General features: G+C 57.5%; 1 protein-coding gene across 2 annotated transcripts; it reads right to left on the bottom strand.

Annotated features, from left to right (window-relative positions):
* Nucleotides 1-35: 35 nt before the first annotated feature.
* On the bottom strand, nucleotides 36-15,340 carry TNFRSF1A (TNF receptor superfamily member 1A). Of its 2 annotated transcripts, none has more exons than XM_002712835.5 (10): nucleotides 14,977-15,340; nucleotides 7,879-8,029; nucleotides 7,525-7,653; nucleotides 7,095-7,244; nucleotides 6,850-6,928; nucleotides 2,276-2,349; nucleotides 2,057-2,173; nucleotides 1,723-1,751; nucleotides 1,219-1,528; nucleotides 36-1,125 (listed from the first exon to the last, which is right to left on the bottom strand). In XM_002712835.5, the coding sequence occupies exons 1-10, from the start codon at nucleotides 15,013-15,015 to the stop codon at nucleotides 818-820; spliced, it is 1,386 nt and encodes a 461-aa protein (XP_002712881.1). In that variant the 5' UTR covers nucleotides 15,016-15,340; the 3' UTR covers nucleotides 36-817. The 2 variants fall into 2 exon arrangements, with proteins under 2 accessions (XP_002712881.1, XP_017198891.1); XM_017343402.4 differs by lacking the exon at nucleotides 14,977-15,340 and adding an exon at nucleotides 9,010-9,397.
* Between the last annotated feature and the right edge of the window lie 1,850 nt (nucleotides 15,341-17,190).

The following is a 17,190-nucleotide window of genomic DNA, read 5'->3' as shown; positions in this document are numbered from 1 at the left end:
CCTCAGGGTGCAGATGCCCACAGAGACAGACCATCCCCGTGGGAGTGGAGCTTTAATTTCTGGGTTTTAGTGAATTTACAAAAGCCTGCCGCTCCGGCTGGAGGGCTCACTGTTCTGCCCTTGGCCCCTGCCCCAGGACGCGTCCGGGCAAGGGGCAGAGGGGCGCCAGGGTTCTATTAGTGTGACACAACTGATATAAACATGCTTATCTGCTGCGAGAGAGGTCCCCGGACCTACCAGGGGCCGGAGCAGCTCTGCTGGGCCCTCCACGTCCTGTAGTCCACAACCACCCACTCGGGCCCCGGGCACGCTCAGCCTCGGGAGCACTCAAGCGGGCACAGCTGGGCGGTGCTCCGGCAGCTGAGTTTGAAACGCTGTGTGTGTGCACGGAACGGGTAGCACCAAGTAAGTGGCTGCTAGTTCACGCCTGCCCCTCCAGGATCCGCTCCAGAAGAAAAGGCCCAGAGGGCATCTCCCAGGGTAGGCTCCTCCTCCGAGGCGGGGACGGGGACCAGGAGGAGGGACACACAGCGCCTCCGACGGCCTCCAGGCAGCCAGGGGCGTGGCTCCACCGGGTGAGGCGGAGCGAAGGGGGAGGCGGGGCCACGCCTCGCCTCCTCGAAGTCCTCCTGGCAGCCGGGGGCGTGGCTCCATCAGGCAAGGCGGAGCGACAGGAGGGGGAAGCGGGCCATGCCGCGCCTCCTCGACGTCCTCCAGGCAGCCGAGGCGTGGCCTCACAGAGCGGGGCACTCAGCGTCCTTCGGAGAGGGCGTGGCCTCAGGGCGGGGCACGCAGCGCCCCCCAGAGGGGCGTGGCCTCACCGCGGAAGGCGGGCCTCCGACGGCTGGGAGGCGGGGCCGCCCAGCACCGCCTCGATGTCCTCCAGGCAGCCGAGCAGGTCCATGTCGCGGAGCACGCTGCCCAGCAGGTCCAGCGTGGCTTCGTGGCGCGGCGTGCGCTGCCGCCAGGCCGCCAGCATGCTGTACTGGGCCTCGCGCAGGCAGCGCCCGTTCTGCAGCTCCAGCCGCTCTATCTCGTGCTCGCGGAGCCCCAGGCGCCGCACAAACTCCCGCCAGCGAGATGGGGGCACGCCGTCCACCACGGCATACAGCGTCACGGGGTCGGCTGTGGGGACGCGGGGCGTTGAGCCTTCTGCGGCCGCCCTCCACCCGGCCCTGCTGCCTCCCGGAGCCGCGCCCGACCCCGCGAGGAACTCACTGTCGGGGCGCTGCTGCGGGGCCACCGCCGCGGGGGCGCTGCAGTCCTCCCACTTCTGAAGCGGGGTGAGGATGGGTGTGGAGGCCAGGGCCGTGGTGTGGACGGGCTCAGCCTCCCGGTAGGCCAGGGCCACCCCTCTGGAGGGCGGCATAGCCCTGAAGCTGGGCCAGTCCTCACGGGGAAAGGTGGAAGTGGAGTTGGTACAGATGCCCAGGTCGGGGCTGAAGCCGGGGATGGGGCTGAAGCCTGGAGGCGGGCAGACTCCTGGGGCAGGGGCGAGGGGTTTGGCAGGAAGACCTTCAAGCTCCCCCTGAAAGAGAGTGGGCACAGCGTTAGTGGGGGAGGGGAAGGCAGCCTCAGCCCTCATTCTGGTTGGGGGTTGGGGCTGGAGGGAATTAGGGGAGCCCCCGAGTGGGAGCAAGGGTGATCCCAGGTGATCGGGGTGTTACAATGATAAGGAGCAGTCAGGGAAATTTGGGGGGCAGGTCTCTGGTTTCATCTCACCTCTTTGACAGGTGTCGCTTTCCCACAAACTGAGAAAAAAGAAACAGAGTATAAATTTCACTTCCCCTCTTCTCAGGCCTGGCGCCCCGTCCTGGGGTTGGCAGTGGGGACTTGTGGTGACATGCCTCACGGCTTATGTGGCCCCAGGGACAAGAGAACTAGCGACAGAGCGTGACCTCCCCCTAGCCACTCAGGGCCCCCCTCCACCCACAGAGTCCTGGGCAGTGAGATGGGGGACCCTCCTCCTCGCACCCCCCACGCTTGCGTGTCTGAGCCACCCAGCCTCCTCCCACAGGCTCCCCAGCGCCCTGTCCCCTGCCAAGGGCCCCCTCACCAATGGAGTAGAACTTGGGCTTCCACCGCCGCTGGTAGTGGCACATTAAAACAGTGAAGAGCAGGGAGAGCAGGCACAGACCAAAGAAGATCACCAGGGGCAGCAGCACTGTGGCGCCTGCAGAGCGAAGTTCATGGTCAGGGGATGGGTGGGGGGATGGGTGGGTGGGGGAGGGGCAAGGACTGTAGAGGGCAGCTGGGCGAGGGCGCTCCTCCTCACCTGAGTCCTGAGAGCCCTGGACGTTCCCGGTCGGGGGCAGGCACAGTTTCATGCACACTGGGTTCTCCTTACAACTGAAAGAGGAGACGGCGATGGTGAACAGAGGCCCTGCCACTGGAGAACACACACACACAGATACACAGCACGGACACACGCAAAACAGATACACAAAACACACAGAGATACACAAGCAAAACACAGACACAGAGATACACAGCACGGACACACGCAAAACACAGCTACACAAAACACACAGAGATACACAAACAAAACACACACACACACACAACACGGACACACGCAAAACACAGATACACAAAACACACAGAGATACACAAACAAAACACAGACAGAGGTACACAGCACGGACACACGCAAAACACAATACACAAAACAGTCACAGAGATACACAAAACACAGACACAGATACCCCAAACACAGACACACAGAGATACGCACAGATACACACACAAAACACACACATACACAAAATACAGCGATACACAGACACACAGATACACAGCACAGACACAGGCAAAACACAGAGACACAAAACAGACAGATACACAAACAAAAACACGGACACACAGATACACAGCAGACACACACAAAACACATACTCAAAACACACAGACACAGAGATACACAAACAAAACACAGACACACAGGTATACACGCCGATACACAAAACACACACATATACAAAACACTGAGATACACAGACACACAGAGATACACACACAGGACACACCGAATCACATAAATCACACAAACTAAAAACAAAGAGACACACAGACACACATAGAGATTGTATCTTTGCCTCACAAACATCTTTGCTATCTCTTGATATAATGAGGCTTAACCTGTCCTGGGAACTGATGCCAAAGAAACCGTCACAGAAGATGATACATTTTAGAATCGGAAGGGATCGTCAGAGGGGCGGGCACCGAACAGCAAGTTAGGCCTTCACTTGGGACACCGCATCTTGTGTCAGATGCTTGGACTGAGTCCTCGTCTCCACTTCCCATCCAGCTTCCTTTTAAGTGCGCCGGGGAGGCAGTGAAGGTAGCCTACGTGTCTGGGTTCCTGCCACCCACGTGGGAACATGGGAGACCCGGATGGAATTCCTGGCTTTGGCCTGGCCCAGTCCTGGCTGTTGTGGGCATTTAGGGAGCGAACCAGTGGATGGAAGAGTGTCTCTGTCTCTCCTTCTGTCACTTTGCCTTTCAAATAAATCAATCTTAAAAATAAAAGACTCTATAGAAAAATGTTAAACATGGTCAGGGTACGAATTCCAACCCATCCCTGGCTGGCAGTCTGGACTCTCAACAAGCCGTGTACGAGTTCCAACACCATCCCTAGCTGGCAGTGTGGACTCTCAACAAGCCGCATCTCCTCCGAGCCCAGCTTCCACATCAGTACAAAGGGCAGCGAACCCGACCCTCGGGACTGAGGACCGAGACTGGCACAGTCCGTGTCCCAGAATTGGTCGCTGTCACTCAAGTTGTTATTGTACCGCTGTTTTGCTGATGAGAACGTGGCAAAGGATGGCGCTAGCTACAGGACCTGACCTGACCTGTGTGAACATTAAGCCTATGTGTGCGCCTCTGTAGGACCAGCTTGTCTCCTGTTGGGACTGCCACTGGCAGTGTGGCCTGCCGAGCGCTCCACGGGAGCAGGGGCACGCCCTGAGAAGGTGTGCTCACAGCAGAAATCTGAAAGCAGGGAAAGCCATACAAGTCCTTTCAACAGCAGCTGAAGCTTAGTGGAAAAAATAGAAAAACAGCTTTGTGTCAGACATTCTGTAGTATTTTTGTTATTCTCACAAGAGTTAAAAAAAATTTTTTTACTTGAAAGGCAAAGCAACAGAGAAGGAGAGAGAGAAAGAGAACTTTCCATCCACTGGTTTGCTACCCAGATGGCTGCGACAGTCTGGGCTGGGCCAGGCTGAAACCAGGAGCTGGGAACTCCATCCAGGCCTCCCTCGTGGGTGGCAGGGACCCAAGTACTTGGGTCACCTCTGCTTTTCCCGGGCAGGGGGTTAGAAAGGAAGTGAAGCGGCCAGGACTTGAACCCTGTGCTCTAACATGGGATGCCAGAGTCAAAGGCGGAGCTTAGCCCACTGCACCACCACACTGGCCGTGGCTCTCACGGCTTTGTCAAACGGCGTCACTATCCTTACATGAAAGGTGAGGAGTTGTGTGTGACTAGCAACTAAGACACCAGTAAAATGCCTGAATCCCATGTTGAAATGTCTGGATTTGACTTCTGGCTCTCGAGTCCAGCTTCAGCTAATGTCCACCATGGGAGGTAGTAGTAGTCACTGAAGTATTTGGGTCCCTGCCACCGATGTGACAGATCTGGAGTGAGTTCCTGGCTCCTGGCTTCCAGCCCAGTCCCACCATTGCTGCAGGCATTTGAGGCCTGAACCAGTAGACGGGAACATGTTCTGTGTGTGTGTGTGTCTCTCTCTACCACTCAAATAAGTAAATAAATTGCTTTTTAGAAATATAAGAAAAATGAGGCTGCACTGTGGTATAGCAGGTTAAGCCTCTGCTGGAGACAATAGCATCTGGTTTGAGACCTGGCTGCTCCACTTCCAATCCAGCTCCCTGCTAATGTGCCGGGGAAAGCAGTGGATGATGATAAGTCCTTAGACCCCTGCCCCCTGTCTGGGAGACCCAGATGGAGTTCCAGGCTCCTGGCTTTGGCCTGGCCCAGCCCTGGCCACTGTGGGAATGAACCAGTGGATGGAAGATCTCTCTGTCTCACTCTCTGTAACTCTGCCTTTCAAATAAATAAAAAATAAATCTTTAAAAAAAAAAAAATCTGGGGCCTGTGCTGTGGCTTCGCGGGTTAAAGCCCTGGCCTGAAGTGCCAGCATCCCACAAAGGAGACCAGGAAGAAACTCCTGGCTTCTGGCTTCAGCCTGGCTCAGTCCTGGCTGTTACAGCCACTCTGGAGAATGAACCAGAGCACTGAAGATAGCTGTCTCTCTCTGTCTCTGTGTAACTTCTGCTTTTCAAATAAATAAGTAAATCTTTTTTTTTTTTTTTTTTTTTGACAGGCAGAGTTGTGAGAGAGAGAGAGAGACAGAGAGAAAGGTCTTCCTTCCATTGGTTCACCCCACAAATGGCTACTACGGCCGGCGCGCTACGCCAATCCGAAGCCAGGTGCTTCCTCCTGGTCTCCCATGCGGGTGCAGGGCTCAAGCACTTGGGCCATCCTCCACTGCACTCCTGGGCCACAGCAGAGAGCTGGACTGGAAGAGGAGCAACCGGGACAGAATCCGGCGCCCCGACCGGGACTAGAACCCGGTGTACCGGTGCTGCAGGCGGAGGATTAGCCTAGTGAGATGCAGCGACAGCCAATAAGTAAATCTTAAAAAAAAAAGATCTTGAAAACACAAAAAATAGAAATAAATAAACAAACAAAAAAATAAGACTGAGAGATGTTCAGTAACTTGCCCACAGTTGCACAGCCAGTACATGGTTAGGCTGGGACTTAAACCCAGGACAGTTCACTGAGAGCCCTCCTCAGTTTCTTTGTTGCAAGGGAGTGTGTAAGAACAGCCTCTGTGGAGCCTAAAAAGGTTAGGGGGCTTGGTCAAAGCGACTAGGGAGAAGAGAGAGTATTGCATCAAACCTAAAATGCTGTCAGTACTAAGAGATGGCATTGTTTACCGTATACACACAGAGCTGCCAGGTAAGCCTAAGCCATCATACTTCCTCAGATAAGGTCCGATGAGAGAGACCCCTTTTGCCCAAGGTCTGAAGACCTGAGCTGGACTACAAGTTCCTGGGGTATGTACTTCTTTCCCCAAAGACTTCTTAAAGAGTTGAAGAGGGGCAGGTGCTTGATACAGCAGTCAAGATGCTGCTAGGGATGCCTGCATCCCACATGGGACAGGGTATCCAGTCCAAGTCCTGGCTCCACTTCTGATCCAATCCTGGGAGGCAGCAGGTGGTGATGGCTCAAGTACTTGGGTCCCTGCCATCCATGTGCGAGACCCAAATTGAGTTCTTGGCTTCTGGATTTGGCATATGGAGAGTGAACCAGAGGATGGGAGATCTCTGTCTCTGTCTTTCAAATGAAAATAAATTTTAAGAAGTTTTGAGAAACAAGTTGGGGGAGTGGGCAGGACTGTCTGGTGTCTGTTTGTTTTTTTTGAAGGATTGATCTGAAAGGCAGGGAGACAGAGAGAGACAGATCTTCCATCTACTGGTTCACTCCACAAATGGCCATAACAACGGAGTCTGAGCCGATCCAAAGCCAGGAGCCAGGAATTCCACCCTGGTCTCCCATGTGAGCAGCAGGGGACCAAGCGCCTGAGGCCATCCTCCACTGCCTTTCCAGGCACACTGGCAGGGAGCTGGATATGAAGCAGAGCAGCTGGAACTTGAACTGGCTGGCACTCTGACATGGGATGCTGGCTTCACCAGCCGCACCACAACACCCACTCCACTATCTGGTGTCTCAATGAAGTGCCCGCCACTCAGCCAGCCCCTGCCAGTCACCCTCAGCCACAGCTGTGGGACCCCATGCCACACCCCGCAGCTGGCAGAGATACTCACTTACTACAGGGGACGCACTGGTTTTCTCTTAGGAAGAAGCCTGCATGGCAGTCACACACGGTGTCCTGACTCTCCTGGCCTGCGGGGAGAAGCAAGCACGGCAGCTACAGGGGGAGCGCCCTGCTCCCCGAGGGCCCGAGCGAGTGAGGCGGGGTGGGGGAGGCGGCCCCCCAGCGTGCAGCCCGTGGGAGTGGGCAGGAAGGGGAGCGCCACCCTCCTCTGGGGACCGGGAGGACCCTGCTCACAGGGGATGATCACGGTGCCGTTGAGGCAAAGGCTGCAGTTGGAGCACTGGAACTGGGTTTTTGCCCAGTAACGCCGGTACTGGTTCTTCCTGCAGCCACACACGGTGTCATGGTCCACTGTGCAAGAAGAAATCTCCACCTGATTCCTCTCTGGTAAGAGGACAAGGTGGTGCATGAGTCCTGCGTCCCCCTCCGCGACAACGCCACTCACCCTCTCTCCGCACCCCTTCATTCTCAGACACCCCTCCCGCGTGTGTCTCTGTGCCACACGCGCACACATGCACACTGTCCCACGCCTGCACACACACCCCTGCCCCCCCTATGGGCACTGATTTGTGGACGTGCACTCCCACAGGGACTGGGTAGGCACGCGGCTCAAGCCAGCAGCCTCTCTGTCTCCGCAGGGCCCTGGCCCTCTCCCCAGACGCACCCTTCCGGCATTTGGAGCAGCTGAGGCACTGGGTGAGGTGGTTCTCCGAGGCGGTAAAGGTGCCGTTTTCACACTTCCTGCAGTCCGAGTCCAGGCCTGGGCCAGGACAGTCATTGTACAAGTAGGTTCCTGAGAACAGGGCATCGAGGTCAGGCTGCAGCTGAGAGCTCTGGGAAGAAGCCCCATGCTACAGAGCCCAGCCAGAGAAAGCAGGGAGAAAATCCCAGCCCAGGAGGGGCAGCAAAGATAGGGCACTGAGGGCAGGAAGCACAGGTTCTAGAACATCGGGGAAAAAGCCACGCAAGGGAGCAGGGGCCCCATGCCTGGGCAAATCTGCAAACCCCTGTCTCCTACCTTTGTGGCACTTGGTGCAGCAGATGGACTTATTTTGAGAGTGGTTGTATTTTCCCTGGGGACACACAGTCTCTCCCTTCTCCCAGTCCCCAAGGTGAGGGACCAGTCCAGCAACCCCTAGGGGGTGTATTTCCAACAGAGCCAGGAGCACCTGGGGAAGAATCAGGAAGGAGACACCCTCAGGAGAGGTAGGGGTAGGAGGCTCAGACACAGCAAATCGAAAACCTCCTCAGCTCCAGTCCCTCCTCGGGGAGGCACCCCCCACCCCCACCCTCACTCCCCTGCCCGGGCCACCGCACACTGAAGTTCTTCCTTGACAGTTGGCACCGTGTGATCTGGTACTGAACTGCTCTCCAGGTATCCTATGTGCTGATTTCTGTCCCTTCAGCTCTTGGCCTGGGGGCTCCGGGCCCTAGGCTGTTTTTTTATCCTCATTTGGAGTCCCTTAGAGTAGCTAACAGTGATACACACAGGGCAGATGTGCAAGAAAATGTCTGGACCAGGGCCTGGCAGGTCCCCCCATTCTGGCCTTTTCTTCCAGCAGGCAGCCCGAGAGATTAGGGAGCACCACTCCATGTGGGAACGGGGGTCACAGGGTTCTTTCCATGTGAACCCTCACAGAGGTGGGCAGGCAGGCTCTGGGCACTTTCCTGGATTATGTTCTACTGGTGGAAAGTTTCCTGGAGCAATCAGATCGGGGTCGAAGCCCCTGCTCATCCTGGGCAGCCGGAGAGCTGGAGGAGGAGCTCCTTTAAGCCTTTGTGGCGAACCTGAACCTGACGAGGGAATCCTGCGCTGACACTTCCCTCCCACCAGTCAACCTCCACAAACACTCCCAGTTGGCAAGGACAGACAGGGAGGGGACTGAGAGGGAAAGTTCAGGGGTCAGGGATGGGATAGGCAGGTGACAGATTTAGTTGCAGGCAGGAGTGGGCGTGAGCAAAGGCAGTCACGCAAAACTAGAGTTTGCCAGAAGCAGATGATTCAGCTCAAATGACCATTAGGACAGGAGCTGGGGGTTTGCCAGGAGTCCAGAAGCCCTTTGCACACCAGGGCGCTGGGAAACGGGTTTTACAGCCTCTGGCCAAGTCCACAGCACCCACACGGCCTGCCCTGCTCTAGCCTCCGTACCGACAAACAGAAGCCGGGAGTCAGCGAGCAGCTCCTGCGCACACTCGCTTCTCTGATCTCTGCCAGCTTCATTTCTCTCGTTCCCTGGGCCTTGACTTTTTTCTCTGCTGCTTGGAGCCGCTTTGTGTACAGATAACAGGATGTCTTCAAAGGATGTTAAACATGGAGGAGCAGACCAATCAGACCACAGACACCCAGCCCAGGAGAGCAGGGCCTGACAGTCCACAGCGAGCAGCTCCAGCCTCCCCAGCTCCACAGACTGGAACGGGTGGCACCTGAGTCACCCACTGGGTGATGCTGCAGCCACAGCCGCACAGAGCTGGAAGAGGGCCAGCCACCCACTGCGAGCCCAGCAGACAAGGAGGCTCTCCCATCCAGAAGCCAGGGGCTGTAAGGACAACAGGAAGGGCTGGTTATGGGAAGAACTTCCTAATCCTAAATGTGTGGTTTATTTCCCCAAAGGAAGAACTTGGAGCCTGTAAGGTCACTGACACTTCACGTCTCATTAAGCAGGCTTGGAGGTGAGAGCGTCAGGAAGAGAAACTAGGGGCTCTCCAGTCCTGGATCAGCCCTGGGGGGAGCTTCTGGAGGCCTCTGGCCAGTGAGGGAGGCGCCTGCTTGGAGGAGGTAGGGAGAGAGGTTCTCTCGGGTCGCAGGCCTTTGGGGGTTAAGTCAGATCCGGGAAAGAGAAATCTTTTCCCAGCAGCTCCGCCCAGTGACTCAGGCCAGAGGGAGGGAGGGGATGGAGAGGAGAGGAGAGGGAACTAGCAGCTTCCCTAGCTCCTCAGGGGTCATGAGTCAGCAGAAAGAGCCTAGCCAGCAAGTGGGACCGCAGGCCACCCTTTCCTCCTCCGGGCCAGTCTCTCTATCCCTCCCTGCTACCCTCCACTCCTTAACCGCACCAGGCAGTGGACCCCTGTTCCACTTGGCCTGCACATTTCAGGAAATGCCTCCCTCTCCCCATCCCATCCCAAAGGGAAGTCTCCCTGACCCCCAGCTTCCTCCATTCAGGCCAGTACCCACCCCTCCTTGGGGGTCACTCAGCTCCTTCCCGCCTCTTTCCTTTAGACTAGGCCCCACCCCCGCTCCTCCTCCAGCCTCTGGCAGATAAACCCATCCCCTGGGCTCTCCCGGCAGCCCCCTGGTGCTCCCCAGGTCCAGCAGAGCGCAGGCCAGGCCAGGCCAGGGCGCCCTCCCACCCTGGGTTCACCGCATTCCCACAGTCTGGCTGGTCCTGGGCTTGGGGGCCTCTCTGGAGTCCCAGCCAATCCTGAGTCTCCACAGCCTCTCCCCTCCAAGCACCCTGGCCTCTGAGGAAAACTCCAGAGCCCTGAACACCCACTTCCAGGAACAAGGGAGCTGGGACGAAGGGCTGTTGGGAGGGAAGCAGTGCCATTCTCCAGGCCCACGGCAGTGTTCAGGCCAGCTCGCTCTAGCACCCAGAGGCCAGGTCCCCAGCCTCTGCCGCCCACCCCCCCTTCCCCAGAGGCACCCCTTGTGGCAGCGGCTGGCCTATGAGCCGGGCCAGGTCCTTGACATTTGCATTATCCAGCAAAACAGCAGACAGAGGAGGTAAGCTCCAGCCAGAGTGCAGTCCCCAGGAAGCCGGGGGTGCCGCGGAGACAGTTGGGGGCGGCCCAGCACCCCTCCAACTCCCCCACAGCTTCCGCCTAGGGAGGCTCTAAAGTGTGACTTCCTGTACTGGGGCTGTAGAGCGGGGCTGAGAAAGCGGAGACGGACCCTGTGGGCTAACCCTGACCCAGCCACCTCCCAGGGACCCGTTCGCTGTGCCCTTCTCCCTGGCACTACCGCGTCTGTGCCATCAAAACATGTGAGTTCACCTAAAGTGGAGACCCGAGGGCCTCGCCGAGATGCCACCTCCTTGCCATGCAGGCACCCGTTGATGACACACATTTCCATGACCCAAGCTCGCAGACAGCCCTCTGTGAATCTGACTACCACGAACTGATGGTATCTCCTCTGGCTCTTATCATAATATGGTTATGTTGGTGAGTAGATACAATCTCCCCAAGCAGACCATAAAGCCATGAGAGGAGAGACAGTGTCTCGGGCAGACAGTGTCATTGTGTTGGCCAGCCAGAGGAGCAGATACATACACATGTGCGGATGGCCCAGCGGCTGACCCAGCAGCTGACCTAGCAGCTGACCTGTGCTCTCCTGCTGAACCCAGCCCAACGAGGCGGTGCAGAGGCAGCACCCCCCCCCAGGAACGCATGCATCTCTCTGGGCTGGGGTGGGAGCGGTTCAGACTAGCCCCCACCTCCCCACAAACCTGCACCCAGGTGAATGAGGATGGGCCACAGGTTCCCTTCACTGACGCGTGAATGAGGCACGTGCAAATGATACCCAGGCAGAAAAGAGTTTGCAAGCCTCATTCTGGCCTGTCCCGTATGCATGTCCACTTGGCTATGCCCCTGCCCTCCTGCCTCACTCTCACCTATGTCACCGTCTCACAAATGTCACCCTGCCAACGCCAAGGCCTCAGACACAGCTCTCATCTCGGGATCCTGTCCCTAACCCTGCTGCCACCCTACCTGTCCATTCACCTCTCTGCTCCTTCCTCTGCGGGCTCTCTAGGCCTGCCACGTCCCCTGGATGGCTGCAGCCGTCTTCCAGGTGACTGCCAGGCCGGCCTCTTTCCCGCTCCCATCCAGCCCACGCACTTTCTTATCTGCACGCAGGCTTCAACTTGCACTGGCTGCTGTGTGAATTCGCCTCTCCATCTCCAGAGCCTGACTTAAACATCGCTTCTAGGGGACTGCTGCTTCCCAGGGACGCCTCACTTCTGTTCCGAACACAGCCCAGGCACACGGTGCGCCCCATGAGAACAGGGCCTGAATGAATGAATTCCTCACCCTGAGCCCATGTTCAAGGCTATTGTTCATTCCATTTCTCCCTCACTCCTGCCACATGGCAGCTCCAAACCCACCTTTCTACAAGGTTTTTGTTCTTTACTGTATTCAACGAACAGGTAAGGGGCACAGGCTATGTGCCAGGTTCCCAAGGGGTGCTGGGGCTACTTAGACGGATGACACCGGCTCCTGCTCTTAAAGGGCTCTCGCTGGGCCAAAGACAGCCAAGGCTGGATCCCGGGAGTGCTCTGTCGCAGGCAGGACCCCTCAGCCAGCCTGGGGTAGCTCCTGCATTTCCCGAAGGTGAGATCTGCCCGCCAAGAAAGATTAGCAAACGGGGGCTTGGAGGCACGTCCCCCCAAGCCTTCCACCTCCCATCTGTGCTCTAGGACATCACAACGCATCTGTGGGTATTTTCCTCCAGACTGGTCTGAAATTTTTTTTTTCTGTAAACTGTCTTGGCTCCTAGGCTGGAGGCTCGTGGGGAGCAGTGAAGTCCTGCTGGCTTTGCCACCCCTGTCTTGTATTCACTCCTTTGTGGCCCCACTCACAGGGACACTGCCCGCAGCCATGAATTCTGTGCTGCCCACTGCATGCGGACAACCTGAGAAGTTCACGGGCAGCCTTACGTGTCTGTCTGTCCTGTTCCCTGGTCAGCGCCAGCCGAGGCTCTGTCCTGTGACGGTCATGGCCGCCCTGGGACAACAGCAGCCCAGGACCCAGCACCCTCCTGTTCAGTTACCTTGACTTTCTGTTTTCTAAACACAGGCGGCCACTGAGTACCTACTACTAACAGTGCATAGAAGCTGAACGCCTCTGGAGGGCTGTCTGCTGTGTCCCGTTCCACTAGGCCGTGAACTCCATGAGAACAGGAGTTTGTTCGCTGCTGCGATCTCTACGCAATAGTTAACAAATCGAAAACCACGAGGGGACGGCAGAGAAGTTCACAGAAAATGGAATTCAAAGTGAGTTTATTTTTAGTGAGATCCAGGCTTAGGCACAGTTTTCTCATCATTCGCATTTCCATGAACTTTTTGGAGACCCCTGCCCCTAACAAATATCAACCTGCTTCATCTCAGATCAGCGCTATGAAGCAGGGCCCAGGTGGTGCAGTTTGTACCTGCATGGAGGGTTTATAGAACCTGCTCAAGTTCACGCAGCTGTGATGGGGGCGAGCCAGGGGATGGATCCCCAAAGAGACAGCAGAGGTAAGACCGAGCCCTTCAGCTGGGCAGCTGGAGGGGAAGGCAGATCTGGAGAAGGCAGGGGAGGCAGGAGTGGAGAAGGAAGAGGAGAGCGACCAAGGGCGCTGCTTTGGGAACAGGGGTCCAGAAATGCGGACCACAGCAGAGAAGAGGGGTGGGGGGCCAGCAGGACAGACGAGGTTTCACAAAGGAGGCCCTGGACGGACATCTGGCGCAGAGGTTAAGACGCTGCAGGGGGCCAGCACTGTAGCTCAGTGGATCAGGCCACCACCCTCATATCAGAGCACAGGTTCGAGTCCTGTCTGCTCTGCTTCCAGGACAGCTCCCTGATGATGCTCCTGGGAAGGCAACACAAGACGGCCCAATTCTAGGGCCCCTGCCACCCACGTGGGAGACCCGGATGGAGTTTCTGGCTCTTGGCTTCAGCCTGGCCCAGTCCTGACTGTTGTGACCATTTGGGGAGTGAACCAGCGGATGGAAGATCTCTCTCTCTCTCTCTCTCTCTCTCTCTCTTTCTAACTCTGCCTTTCAAGTAAATAAATAAATGTTTTTAAAAAAAAAAAAAGAGGAAGAAAGGAAGAATAGAAGAAACTGCTTGAGATACAAGCATCCTCTATTAGAGCCTCCGGGTTCAAGTCGTGGCTCCACTTGGGATCCAGCTTCCTGTTAATACACACACCCTCTGGGAGGCAGCAGATGATGGCTCAAGTACTTAGGTCCCTGCTACCCACATGGGAGACCTGGATGCAATTCCTGACTTCTGGCTTTGGCCTGCCCCAGCCCTGGCTGTTGTGAGCATTTGGGGAATGAATCAATAGACGGAAGATCTCTGTCTTTAATCTCTTGTGCGCTCTCTCTCTCTCTCTCTCTGCCTTTCAAATAAATAAATAAACTTTAAAAAAAGGAAGCCCGGCAAGTCTGAGAAACCTCTGGAGAGACAGCGAGGAAAGGAAGGAATGGTGTTGAGACAAAGGTAAGGGAAGTGGACGCGGGCACTGGGTGGGCCGCAATTGGGCAGGGGCCAGAGAAACTGGTCCACACAGGCAGGGAAAGCCCACCCCATGAGGCAGGGCACAGGGCTTGAAGTATGGGCAAGAGGTGAGTTCCCGGCACTGAGGAAGAACGAGGAGTCAGTGAAACAAGGCTGAAGCTGGAGAAAGGAACATTTTCCAGTGACGAAAACAACTTTCTACCAACTTCCCCAAACCAAACTGTAGAAGAAAAAACCAAGGATTGGTGCTCAGGTCTGTGGGCTGCAGGACCCTGGCTAGGCACAGGTGGCAATGCTGGCATCCCCTGCGAGGGGTCAGTCCCGCGGGAGACTCCTACCACGCAGCCCACCCAGGGGTGGAAGGGGTACGAAAGTCCCCCAGTGGGGGAGGCCCAGCCAGGTAGCACCCCAAACCCACCCCACCCCCCTAGGCCCTCTCCTGGACTCCACTTCCCGGCTTCACCAGCCTTCCAAACTGTGGAAGTTTGCTCAGACAGCTTCTGTAGGCCAGCCGCACCCCGCACAGCCCCGCATGCCCAGGCCACTCAGCTGACCAGAGGGACAGAACTCCGGAGCCTCTGGACTGACCCGGAGAGCTCTGACCCCACTCTCCCACTCCTTTCCTTTCCCCGCCAAATCTTGCCCCGCCGCGGCCTGCCCACCACCTCCCCCGCCAACAGTCCGGCCGCCCCAGGCCCGCACCCTCCCCAGGCCTCCTTCACTTTCACCCCTCGCACACTCTCTCCCGCCCCAGCTCCAGGCCGGAGGGCTGGGGACATCAACCGGCAGGGGCTGGGCCGGGGCCGCGCGGGCCTGCGGCGACACCGAGCACACAGGAAAGCCTCGGCCCCTCGCCGAGGAGGGCCTGCCCCGCTCCCGCTTGGGTCCCTGGTCTCACCAGTGGCAGCAGCAGGCCAGGCACGGTGGGGAGGCCCATGTCCGGCCAGCTGGGGCCTCTCACTCCCCCATTGGGGCTCGGGCGCTGGCGGCGGCGGCGGCGGCGGCGGCGGCGGCTGGGGAGGAGCGGGTCAGTCCCGCTGGTCCCGAGGGCAGGCGAGGCGCGGGGAGGGGCTTTGGACTGGGAAATTGAGAGTGGAGACTCAGGATCGGAGACCACGGGCCGGGCCCCAGGGTTCTCGAACCCTAGGCCAGAACTGGAGCCCGAATCTGAAGAATTCAGAGAGATTACAGCCGAGAGGAGGGAGGAGGTGGGAGGAGAAGGCTGAGTGGCAGCAGGCGGTGTTGCAACCCAGCGACAGGAAGAGCCTGGGGAGGAGGCGGGAGGAGGGGTCGAAGGTTCTTTAACTCTTCCGACCCCAGGTAGAGGCAGTGCAGCCCTGGATCTGGCTGCTTTGTGTCCCCCTCAACCCACCGATCTGACCACTCCCAACCCAAACACCAGGTGCAGTGAGCCTGGGTCCCCCACCCCAGCACCAGCCTGACCCAATGGAACAGCAATGAAAAGACCCAGAGTCAAATGCATGGGCTTCCAGCCCAGCTGGGTGGCCTTCAGCCCATAAGTAGCCTGAGACTGTTCTCCAGTTTGCAAAATGGACATGAGCAGCCTCGTGGGCCCGCTACAAGGACTGATTGAAAGGGTCTGCTTCCTGATGCAGGGTGAGCACTCAGTGCGCCCTCATAACCTTCCCCTTGTCCCCAGAGTTCCAGCTCCCTCATCTCCCACTTTCTTGGGAATTTACCCAGCGTCAGTCTTAACCTTAGGTGTCTGCCCAGATCGGGTCCTGGCCTTCGGCCGCTCACTCGTCCAGTCTGAGCGTGGCTCTGTGGCTGACTGTGGGCCATCCATCCCCCAACCCCTCTCCTGAGTCAGGGCTGGCTCAATGTAGCGTTGTTTGTGCGCCTCCCTCCGAGGACACCACACCCAGGAGGATGCCTTGGAAATACAGGGGTCTCCAGGACGTTCAGTGCCCCCTTCCCAACTACTCTGATACATCAACCAGCCCCTGCCCTACAGAAAACTCTGCAACCCTTTGACTTTATAGAAGGGGAACAGAGGTCCAGAGTGCATGCTGTGCCAGGAGACAAAGCAGCCGAGAGAACCCAGGACTCCTGCCTCCTTGTCCCAGGTCCTCTTTGGCTCTGAGACACCCACTGCAGGGGCAGCTTGGAGGGCCAGGGAAAGGCCAGACGTTCCTGGAGGTGGGGGGGGGGGGGCCACACAGGCCGCCCTGCCCACATCCAGGTCAGCTCCATGGGAACCGGCAGGGCTTGGATCAGATCCTCCCCACCAGCTTCCAGCTGAACCTGTCCACATCGGGGGCCCGGCCTGCCCAGAGCCAGAGTAGATAGGGTGAGGAGTCCTGGGGCGGTGGGGATGTGGGGGGCGGCCTGGGCCAGAGACTCCGTTTGTATGAGGCAGACTCCACCCCCTAACTCTGGTGTTTTACACCATTCCTAGTTGTGCAGAACTTCTCACCAGGGATTCCTACAAGAAATAGAACATCCACTCAGATGCTTTCGGGTGCCACGACCTTCCCTCGACTTAGCTCAGCCCTGGGCTTTGGTTGCTGAGGCTGCCGGACGTCCAGGGAGACAGAAGAGTGAGGTCCTCGGGCCTTGGACTTGGCATCACAGCTCTGAACCCCTTCTCCCCTCACCTGCCAGCTGACCTCCCACCCAGCCTGGAGGCCACCCTCCTGGGTCTTCCTGGGCTCCCCCTCTATGGTGCCAGGACAGAGCATCTGTGGATGAGAATGGAGCTTGGATGTCCCCACTGCTGACAGTCCACCCCATCCCCAAGCTCCTGGTCAAAGCTGAGCTCACAGAGCAAGCAGCTCACTGCCAACACACAGAAAGGCCCCAGGTGTGCTAGAGTGGGCCCAGGCAGAGTTTTAGAAGGAGCAGGGTCACTGGCACACAGTGCAGGCACTGGGGCTGGCATTGTATACAGTAGGTTAAACCCTGGTTGCAGCACTGCTGACACTGGCATCCCATATGGGAGAAACAGAAGGGGGCAGATTCGGGATGAAGAGTTGGCTTCGGGGTCCAGGAGTAAAGGCTGAAGAACAAAGTTTCAGGTAAGAGACTCCTCCCATCAAGTCTGTTTCTCTCTCTCTCTCTCTCTCTCTCTCTCTCTCTCTCTCTCTCTCAC

This window comes from Oryctolagus cuniculus, chromosome 9 (assembly GCF_051225735.1).
Source record: "Oryctolagus cuniculus isolate XC-2025 breed Fujian yellow rabbit chromosome 9, ASM5122573v1, whole genome shotgun sequence".
NCBI classification, from domain to species: Eukaryota; Metazoa; Chordata; class Mammalia; order Lagomorpha; family Leporidae; genus Oryctolagus; species Oryctolagus cuniculus.
Note: the sequence above shows the minus strand (reverse complement) of the source record. Positions and strands in the feature narration are given on the sequence as shown.

Bases quoted from the DNA above. Each gene is read 5' to 3' on its own strand.
- TNFRSF1A (XM_017343402.4), bottom strand. From the start codon at position 9,081: ATGAAGCTGGCAGAGATCAGAGAAGCGAGTGTGCGCAGGAGCTGCTCG. The intron at 8,030-9,009 runs GTACGGAGGCTA...ATTCTTCCCCAG, and splicing joins CTCCCGGCTTCTGTTTGTCG to GTGCTCCTGGCTCTGTTGGA. The intron at 1,529-1,722 runs GTGAGATGAAAC...ACTCTCTTTCAG, and splicing joins AAGCGACACCTGTCAAAGAG to GGGGAGCTTGAAGGTCTTCC.